This window comes from Choloepus didactylus, chromosome 20 (assembly GCF_015220235.1).
Source record: "Choloepus didactylus isolate mChoDid1 chromosome 20, mChoDid1.pri, whole genome shotgun sequence".
NCBI lineage: Eukaryota > Metazoa > Chordata > Mammalia > Pilosa > Megalonychidae > Choloepus > Choloepus didactylus.
The window spans coordinates 574988-585000 of NC_051326.1; the positions used below are offsets into that span (position 1 = coordinate 574988).

The window sequence follows — 10013 nt, forward strand, 5'->3', positions numbered from 1 at the left end:
CGTCCGAGAGTCCACCCTTCAGAAACCACGATTTCCTCGTGTTCTCGAACGTCCTCGCAGGCAGACCCACCCGCTGGATCGGGTGGAAAGGGTGGTTCTCAGCTGTGGCTTCTCCGGTGCCGTTGTGGCGTCCGGACTGAAGACAGACTGAGCCGAGGTCTCCCGTGTGAGATGCGTTTCCTCAGCAGGAAGCTGCCGGCTCCTGATTTTAAACAGAATAAACCGGTTTATCAGGGCCCTTCTTACCCGGAATCGAGATGGAGGCCCTGCGCCTTCTGTGGCCAGAAGGTGTGCCGTGGAAACTGAAGGTGGGAATGATGACTGATTGGAACGGTGGCCCCTTTGGACGTTCAGTGGGCTCTACTCAGGTCCTCCTCCCGAGTATACTCTTTCTTGCCTCCTCTGAGTCTCTTAAATCACCCCCTTTTGGGAAAATATATGAACATTATAAATCACTAACATGCTCAGGCACTTTAGAACCCTCATTTACATACACAATATTGTGTTGTTTGTCTCTGTTAAATAGATCCATGTAAAGGCCTCCAAGGGAACTTTCTTGCTGAGGACAAGTCATGATGAGTAGGATGAAGGGAACGAGTTGATTTTAGCTCTACAAGGTTTTGCTTCGCGGGCGTGTGGCTGCAACCCTTTGGGGAAGTCCCCGGGTCCGACCACTCCTCGGGCGACACCTCCAGGATGGAAGGTGGGAAAGGAGTCCCAGGACGGTGGCAGAAGGGAGACGAAAACAGGAGGAAACGGAAACCAAGTCTTCCTAGCTCCTGCGGGTGCTGGCTCTGGGATTCCTGAAGGGCTCCTTTCCTTCTCCCGAAGGCTTTGACTCCTGTTGAAATCAGAGCCTCTCGGGTAGAGTCACTCTTGAAAATGTTGTGGAGCTGTGCGAGCGGTCTGGATACTGGCTGAGCCCTGTGGCTGTGCCGTCCGCTTTCCCTTTTGTTCAGAAGTCTTCGTTCAGCAGGTGGACACCAGGTAAGGAGATGCCGGGCCCTGGGGAGCAAGATGGGTGGAGCAGCTGCTGCTCCGGGGGCTCCGTGTCTAGCAGGACAGGCGGGAGCGGCGAGCGGCAGGTGCTCTGGGATGCCGAGGTGGAGGGGCTCGTGCGCCCACAGGAGCCGGGCGGCCTCCCCACAGCAGGGGATGTTCGAGTGGGCGCCGGAGGCCGAGTGGGGGTGGACTGGCTGGATGGCAGGTGCAGCCCCGTGTCGAGTGAGGCCTCGGGAAGGTCCCCACGTTTCTGAAACTCAGTTTCTCCCACCTGCAGCCGGATGGCTGTGCCCTGGGGTGAGAGAATTAGGTGAACTGACTGTGGCAAGTCCCTGGCACAAACAGCTGTGACCTCTCATGAGGAGCCACGTTGTGTCCCTCTGTCTGCCTGTCCGTGTGGCCCATTGGCCCTCACACCACCCACCTGTCAGGTGTGACTCAGGTGCCGGGGCATTGTCGCCCTTTATGCTCACCTGTGGGTCAGGAACTCGTTCCTCCTCACGTGTGGCCCCCAGGGTCTCCTGCGGCAGACACGCGGCCCTCTCACGGCGCCTTCAGCCAGCCCACGGGGCACCTCCCATGGAGGGTGTGCCAGTTTGAATGTATCGTGTCCCCCAAATGCCATTATCTTTGATGTAATCTTGTGTGGGCAGACGTTATCAGTTTTGATTAGATTTCTTTGAGTGTTTCTTCGGAGCTGCGCCCCACCCAGCTGTGGGTGATGACTCTGATTGGATATTTTCATGGAGGCATGGCCCCACCCCATTTAGAGTGGGCCTTGATCAGTGGAGCCATATAAATGTGCCGACAGGCAGAGGGAACTCAGTGCAGCTGAGAGTAAACTTTTGAAGAGGAGCTACAGCCAAGAGGGACGCTTTGAAGAAAGCACAGGAGCTGCAGATGAGAGACAGTTTGAAGATGGCCATTGAAAGCAGACTCTTGCTCCGGAGAAGCTGTGAGAGGAAAAACATCCAAGAGCAACTAAGAGTGACATTTTTGAGGAACTACAGCCTAGAGAGGAATATCCTGGGAGAAAGCCATTTTGAAACCAGAGCTTTGGAGATGCCAGCCACGTGCCTTCTCAGCTAACAGAGGTTTTCCGGACACCATTGGCCATCCTCCAGTGAAGGTACCCGATTGCTGATGTGTTACCTTGGACACTTTATGGCCTTAAGACTGTAACTGTGTAAGCAAATAAACCCCCTTTTGTAAAAGCCAGTCCATCTCTGGTGTTTCGCATTCTGGCAGCATTAGCAAACCAGAACAGGGGGCAAACATCAGAGCTGCCCAGAACCCCAGCTGCCGGGGCCCCGGGACCCCTCTCGCACTGACCTCCACCCGCTGTGCTCCCCTCCTGCTCCCCGTCCCGGCCCCCATGTTCCCTTGTGGTTTGTGGCAGCCTCGGTACTTGCTGCCCACCTCTCAGAGGAAAGGGCAGGGCTTTGGGGCTGAGCAGGCAGGTGCAGCGTGTGTGACCCGGGCAGTCTGACCTCAGCGTCGTCCTTTCCAAGTCGACGTTCGTCAGACCGCCTCACAGGTGGCGAGAGGATTCAATATGGCCCGCGGTTGGTGCCGACCAGAGGAGGGGAGCTGTCGGCTGCAGGGCCTCTTCCCCGCCAGCCGGGCTCTGTAACCGCAGCTGGCTCCACATCAGCTCTGGCAAACGCTGCAGTGGTGCCCGGTTCTTTCCTTCTCAGTGCTCACCTCCTCTTCCTGAACTGCAGGGACACTCTTGTCTGATCCCTCTCCTCCTTGCATTGCTCTCCACACCTGTTTTGTGCTCGTCTCCTCACTGGCTGAGGGCAGTGCAAGCTTCTCTGCGTCCCCTTGGATCACGCATCTTTGCTGCTGCCTGGCACAGCCTTCCTTGTTGACTTCTCAGCCCCTTGGTTTCTGGGTTCAGCTCTCCTGGGGAGACATTTCTTCCCCTGGGCCAGCTCAACTCTGCTCATGCTTGAGTGGGAGCACACACCATGCTGGGTTGTGGACCCCACTTTATGCATCTGTTTTTCCTGCTAGACCATGAATAGCACAAGTGGCCGTTTCTGCAACTGTCCCAGCAATGGTCCGAGGGCTCAGCAGGGGCACAGCTTGGAGCCGGTGCCTGGCTGGCGTGCTGCTGGACTCGACGGACCCGGTCCTTGAGGGTCTCCTCTGTGAGCTCCAGCAGCACCCATGACTTGTCTGTAGCTCCTTGTCCAGACTCGCATGCAGACTCTCAGTAACAAGGCTGCACCAGATTACCGCCGCCTGGTCCTGTGCAGAAGTGGTAATAATCACAGTAAAGTGATAAAAGGCAGCCCCTGCTGAATGCATACTATGTGCACAATCGTAGTATAAAATAGATGTTATTACCCGCCTTTTGAGATGAAGAATTTGAAGTCCAGAAAAGTTGAATGACAAGGCCATAGCACACAGATCATTCGTGAGGTCTGGGGTTTGAACTCATGCCTGCCGGTTACAGCTTGTGTATGAAGTTCTGTGTTGCTGATTTGTGATCTGGGACAGATGTGTCCTTTCTGGTGGTTTGGTCAGTGCCGGTGTGGAAGCTGCTCCTTAGCTATTTCGTGGGCCAGTGGCCTCTCCGCCCTGACGTGGCGACCTCTTGGTGAGTGTTTGTCCTGGCCTCGCGGCTCCAGGGGAGTTGAGTGGTGTGGACGCTCGATGACACGCTTGATGTCCTCGGCCTGGCCCGGGTGAGAAGGAGACTTCATGCAACGAGAACCCCGTGAGGCGAATCCCAGGAATTGGCTGAACAGGAGGGGCCAACCTCCTGGACCTGTCTGTCTGTCTGTCTCTCTTCGGTGTGATTTGCCGTTCACTGTTGCCGCCCTCCTTCTGTCCCGACCTTCACGTTGTCCCTTCCGTGCACCCCCAGCAGACGTGGAGCCCTCGGAGCCACGGCTTCTCCCCCGGGGGGAGCTTCGAGGCTGCCCGGGCTGGGTGGGGCACCCACTGTTTCCCCAAAATGGGGTTCATGACACAGACCCCCCCGTGCTCCGTGGAGGAGGGGCTCTGCGAGTGTATGATTTACAAGAAGGAACGAGTAGTGCACGGGCTCACCGATATGAAATAATTAGAATACGAGAGTGCACAGAGTCAGACACTGGGGGCGGGGGGGCTGTTGATGACTCACTCGTGCCGAGTTCCGGTTTGGGGTGATGGGAGAGTTTTGGTGATGCAGGTGGTGACAGTGGCACAGCACTGCATGTAATTAACACCACTGAATTATATATTCAAAGGTTAAAATCGAAAATTTTATGCTGTATATATGTTACCACAATAAAAAAAACAAAACAAAACGGCCATAGGCGTGTATAACACAGAGTGTGAACTGTTACGGACTTCAGTTAAGGATATAATTAAAGTACTATTGGTTCCACAATCATGACAAACGTGCTGCACTAATGCAGAATGTCAATAAAAGGGAAAACGGTGTGTGAGGTGGCTCTGCGTGTTCGCTGTGGCCCTTCTGTCAGCCTACAACCGCTCTAAAAATAAATAATTGATGAGAAGGATGATATGGTTCTGGGAAATGCTACGTTTCTTGTCCCCTCTTGGAGACTGACATAGTAAGGGCATTGAGAAGGAAGCTATGCAGGAAAAAACCTGTATTTCTGTTTTCTCTTACATTTCCCACATGTGTTCAGCTCGCCGTGAGAGATCCTCTGGGGGTGGAGGGGATGCTGGAGAAGGGACGGGCCTGGCCGGAGCTGCCCACTCACGGGCTGGTGACCGCTGCAGGCTTCGGGGAACCAGGGAGCCACGTGGGGCTCCTCGAGGACCCGGGGCCTGGGCCCCCTTGTGCTCCAGGCGCTGCCCAGGGCATCGTAGCTGCTTCTGTGATCACTCGTCAGAGTTGCGAGTCACCGAGCTCGTGGCCATTTGTTACAGCAGGGGTAGGAATTCATTGAGCTAAATTAAGGAGGGTTTTAAAAATTTTGCTTGCGTCTATTTATTTCCCTTCTGAGAGCAGGGGGAGGTGCGGGGTGGCTTTCTTCGCCAGGGCGGCGTGGCCAGATGCTTCCCGGAGCCGCCTTCAGCTGCAGGGTGGAGAACGCGCTGCAGGGTGTGGAGGACTGGGGTGCCCGCAAGCAGGGGTGCTGGGCAGGGCCGTGGCCCCCAGACGCCCTGTTCCGATGCCCGGACCCTGGAAAAAAGGAATGCAGGTTGTGGATGAATTACGGTTGCCAACTGCTGACGTGAACACCTGGAGGCAGCTCTGGGTTACCTGCGCGCGCCCAGGCTGGCGCTGTGGGCTGAGAAGAGGGTCACAGGGGCGACAGCAGCCGACCCCAGCCGCCCGCCGTAGGGCAGAGGGGGAGCGTTACCAGCCTCCTTTGTACCGGAGGAAGGGGCATCTCAGGCGCTCAGAGACTTGCTCAAGACCAGGCGTTACTGAGGGTCACCACCAGGCTTACATCCAGTTCTCCACACTGCGAATTCTCCCTCCATTTCTGCACCGGCCTGGAAAGCTGGACTGGCTCCCACTCCCCACTGCCTTGCCGTGTGACCGCAGCCGGCCGCGTCCCCTCGTGCAGCCTCGGTTTCTTCAGCTGGGGTGTGGGGATCCGGGCTGGGTCTGCGGGTTCATTACTCAGAAGGTGTCAGAGGCGGCTGAAGGCTTTAGGAGCCCCTGAGATTGTGCACAGGCTTCTGGGAGTGTGCGCATTTTTAAGGAGAGGATTCACAGCTTTCATCAAAATCTCCAAGGGGCTGGATGGAACGCTGGTCTGTAGAGCCCCTCTCCTCTGGGAGCCCCGGGTCTGCCTGAGCTCTTGGTCTGTGTGAACTACGAACTTGCTGAGCCCGTCTCTACGAGCATTTAATTTCCCTCTGGCTCTGAAACATGGTGAAGGAGCACTGCTGGTGGCTGTATCTAACCTGCTCTGTTTACCCATGTAGCACGCGTCTGTGCGGCTGTTACGTGCTGGGATTCCTACAGGTGATCGCCCTAAAGCAGTGGAGGAAAGCTGTACTGTAGAACGGGAAACGGAACAAAGAGTCAGTAAATGGTACAGTGTCCGCTGCTGACAGAGTCAGGAAGAAGAGTACAGCAGGGTAAGGGGCTGTGTTGGGACGGCCAGAGAGAGCCCTGGGAGAAGAGGCAGTGAGCAGAGGCCCCTGCAGGCGAAGGAGGGTGCTGGGGACCAGCTCGGGAGGAGCTTGCTGGGCAGGGAGGACACGTGCGAGTCCCTGCGGGGAGCCGACAGCGAATGGTGGGGAGGGGTCGGAGACGAGTCCAGAAAGGAAATGGGGCCAGATCCGGTAGGGCCTCCGGGGCCATCGTAGGACCCGGGAATTCACTCCGAGTGGTATGGAGACTGCCGGGAGGTCTTAAGCAGAGGAGCGAAATGATCTGACATTCCAGAAGGTTCTGTCTGGCTGCTGAGAGGAGCAGATGTGGAGAGATTGGTCAGGAGGCCGTTGCAGCAGCCAAGAGGGAGACCAGTGGGAGGGCAAAGGCGGTGAGGGTGGTTGGAGTCCCACAGGGGAGGCTGAGCCGCAGGGTGTGCTGATGGGCAGACGTGGGTTCTGAGAGAAGAGGAGACCTCCAGGACCGCTCGGCCAACACTGCTTTCCTCTGGAAGTTTCCCTAGATGTCAGTCTGCCTTCTGGGATTAAGTATCCTGCTGTTTTCCTAAGCCCAGAAAATGACTAATTACTCTTGACAGCAGCAGGTGATGAGTGATCTCCACTGGTTATGACCGAGTGGGCCGCCTAGAGAAGGCTGTCTGGACTTGAGAGGTTTAATTTGGGGCAATGATGGGGAAATGGATGGAAATCGGCTCCAGTGAGGAAAAGACCCTGAGCAACCATCAGTTACTCGTCAGATTGGTGTCCAGGTGGGGGCTGGGGCAGTGACCTTCACACAGACGCTCAGTGTTCACGCCATCCAGCTAACGGGGCAGACGAGGAAGCGAGGCCCGCAGGGGAGCAGCGGCCGCACATGAGTCAGCATTTCCCGTCTTCACTAGTAGCCCGACCAGAACCGGGACCCAGGGGCCTGACTCCCAGTTCCTCTGCCGCACTGAACTGCGCTGCTTTCTCTTTGGAATAGTGGTGGGCACAGTGGGGGAGATGATTTATGGGGGGGAAGGGGGCATCTGAGCAGGCTGCCTGGAGAGCTGAGGGTTCCAGTGAGCTGGTTTGGGTGAAGGGTAAACGTTCGAGTGACGGGACCGTGGAGCAGGAAGGGAGCGGTGCGGCACGCCCTGGAGACTGGCACAGCGCGGCTGGGATGCGGTGTGTGAGGGGCAGGGAGAGCGGCACGGACAGGTCCTGTGGGGCCATAAATACCAGCCTTGGGCTTTAGCCTCTGGGCAATGGGGAGCCACTGAAAGTTGTAAGCAGGGAGTGAATCTTTGCAATTTCCTGTGGTAGGCGTGTCTTTTGCTCTTCATGGTGGGCCTGGGACCATACCTGAGAGTTCAAACGCTAATGAGATGACAGGGAGGGGCAACTGCACCTGCCCCACTAGAAAGACCCCCCTGTGGGTAAGGTTGGGCCTAGAGCCATGTCAGATCAGCCTGACCTCCCCGACCTCTGGGAGGGGGAAGGAAACTGCAAGTTGACTTCAAGAACCTGGACATTGAGCCTATGCCTATGTAAGGAGACCCATAAAAACTCGGGGCCCTTGAAGCTCCAGTGAGCTTCCAGGATTGAGGGTGCTGTGAGGGTGCCCGCGTTCTGACTCCATGGGGAGAGGGCACGGAACTTGCGTGTGAGACTCACCCAGATCTCGCCGTATGTGTCTCTTCTTTTGGCGTCCTCTTATTTGTATCTTTTTATTATAACAAAACTATATTCATAAGCATTTTCATTGAATTCTGTGAGTCATGCTGGGGAATTATCGAACTGCAAGGTTATGGGAATCCTGAATTTGAAGCCAGCTGTTTAGAAGAGCAGGTGCCTGCAGGGCAATGTTGCAGAAGGCTGCCCCTAACCTGCAGGGTCAGGCCTAACTCAGGTAGTTCAAGTCAGAACTGGGTTGACTGAGTGATGCAGTGTCTGCAGTTGGTGTCGGAGGCTGTTGTGAAAGTTGTGAGGTTCTGATAACCCAGAGCTGGTATCAGAAGTGGGATTGGCTGGAATGGCCCTGACTCACTGAAACATGTGGTTTGGGAAGCAAAAGGATGAAAGGGTTTGGGATGAGGAATCTTTGGTTCCTGGGTGGCCACAAAGTCACCCATGTTATGAAGTGGCAGCTGCTCTGTGATCAGTTTCTAAAGGTAAAAGTTACTAATGGAGTTTAGAAATGGGAGTAGACCCAACTCTCAAGGCACTGGCTCACTGGATATGAAGAGAAATGCACAGTAACAAGTAAAAAGAGAAATATACAATACCTTGGTTTTTGTTATCTGTAGTAGCTAAAATGAAGGTAGATGAGAGGGCTGAAGCTGGGCCAGGCTCAGATTTTCTAGCTACGACCACTATCCTCAGCTCCAACCCCAAAGGGAAAAACTATGCAGGGGCAACAGGTGCTGCTTCCTCAACTTCAGATCTCCAAGAAGGAGGTCCAGGTGGGAGGAGGGCAAAACCCAGGAACCATTGAAACCAGGGGGATATTCTGAAGGAGATTTCTCATTTCGTGGGCTGGTACCATTAGCTTCCTGGAGCCTTTACTGAAACGGACTGTGAGGGTGACCCCCTTAGGGCCGTGTCTTTGGTTCTGAGTGCTGCAGAGTGGGAGGGGATGTTTGGGTTGATGCAGGACCCACACACAACTCACTGTTCAACAGTCACAGATGGCTACACCTGTTCCAGGTCCAAATCCGGTTATTCCTGAGAGAACAGCCAGCCTGGTGGACTGGATAAAAGCTGCTGTCAAGTTTCCATCCATCCTAGAAATAGTCCCTGAAATGGGAGCCTGCCCTGTTCTTCCCATAACTGCCGAGTGGAACACCCCAGATGAAGCAGCTCATGTGCTCCATGTGCAAGCCATCCACTGAGTACACCCCTTACCCAGGCCATGTAAATGCTGTGGTAGTGTTTATACAGCTGTGTGGGTTTGGCCAAAACTCACAGAAGTATACCCTAAGAAGGGTGAATGTTACTGTATGTAAATTATAACATAATTATAAATTAAGCAACAACAAAAAAGAATGGAAAAAAAAAACCGGTTCATGATCTTGGGTAAGTCATTGGATTTTTCTGGTCCCCAGTTTACTGATTTCTCAAATAGGGGTCAATAATACATTTTTTTGAGTTTCTGTAAGAAATAAAGATGATTGTGGAGTACACAGCATAGTGTAGATGATAACTCTAATAAGCTTAGATGCAAAGAACATGTGCTTGGGGTTCTAACAGTGGTTGCTGTAGCAATTGGAGACATATTTGTGGTTAAACCCTCAGGTGTGTGTGTGTGTGTGTGGTGTGTCCTTGTCCCCAAACTGAATGGCATTCCTCCCAGGAGAATTCCTTGTGACACAGCCTGTCATGCACTGAGAGAATGAAATGTTCTCAGTATCTTAGAAAAGTTTAATTCTATTTTTAAAAATGGAAACTGAGCAAGTGTTTTCAAAGGAATGGTGCTGAACTTGGTTTCTCTCATTCCAACTAACTTAGGGCTAGGGATCCAAACCCTAACACACTAGACTTTCCTTTTGGTAAAACCATCAAGGCTTTCCTGCGGGTAAAACACACACAAAACAGTGAGACCTGTGATTCTCAAGGTCTTCACTGCCTGGCCCTGATCTACTCTTCCCCCTTCCTTTCCTGAACCCCCATTTTCTCATTGCCACTCAGCTCCAGTCCCCTTTTCTTGATCACCCTGAGCTCTCAAATTCTTTGCACATAATGTTCCTTCAACCAAGAGTGTCCACCTTTGACTGGAGAACTTCTCACCTTTCAAGCCAGGCTCACCTGTTCACCTTCTGTGAAGCCTGAGTATCCCTGGTGAATCAGTCCCTCCTCTCTCCTTGCTTCCCTCTCATGGCCCTCTGGGGGCCCTGTCAAGACATAGATTTCATTGAGGTTGCATTTTGTCTTTGTCTCCTCCACCAGACAGT

At 54.0% G+C, this 10013-nt stretch overlaps 1 protein-coding gene across 1 annotated transcript in view; it reads right to left on the bottom strand.

Moving 5' to 3' along the window:
* Positions 1-3533: 3533 nt before the first annotated feature.
* Positions 3534-10013, bottom strand: part of LOC119516974 (splicing factor 3A subunit 2-like) — a gene marked incomplete at its 5' end in the record, with an annotated part of 7882 nt that continues 1402 nt past the window's right edge. The window contains 5 exons of the mRNA XM_037813486.1: positions 3534-3689; positions 4728-4842; positions 5234-5340; positions 5424-5584; positions 7215-7284. Coding sequence (XP_037669414.1) covers positions 3534-3689; positions 4728-4842; positions 5234-5340; positions 5424-5584; positions 7215-7284 — 609 coding nt within the window. The remainder of the gene's footprint in view (positions 3690-4727; positions 4843-5233; positions 5341-5423; positions 5585-7214; positions 7285-10013) is intronic.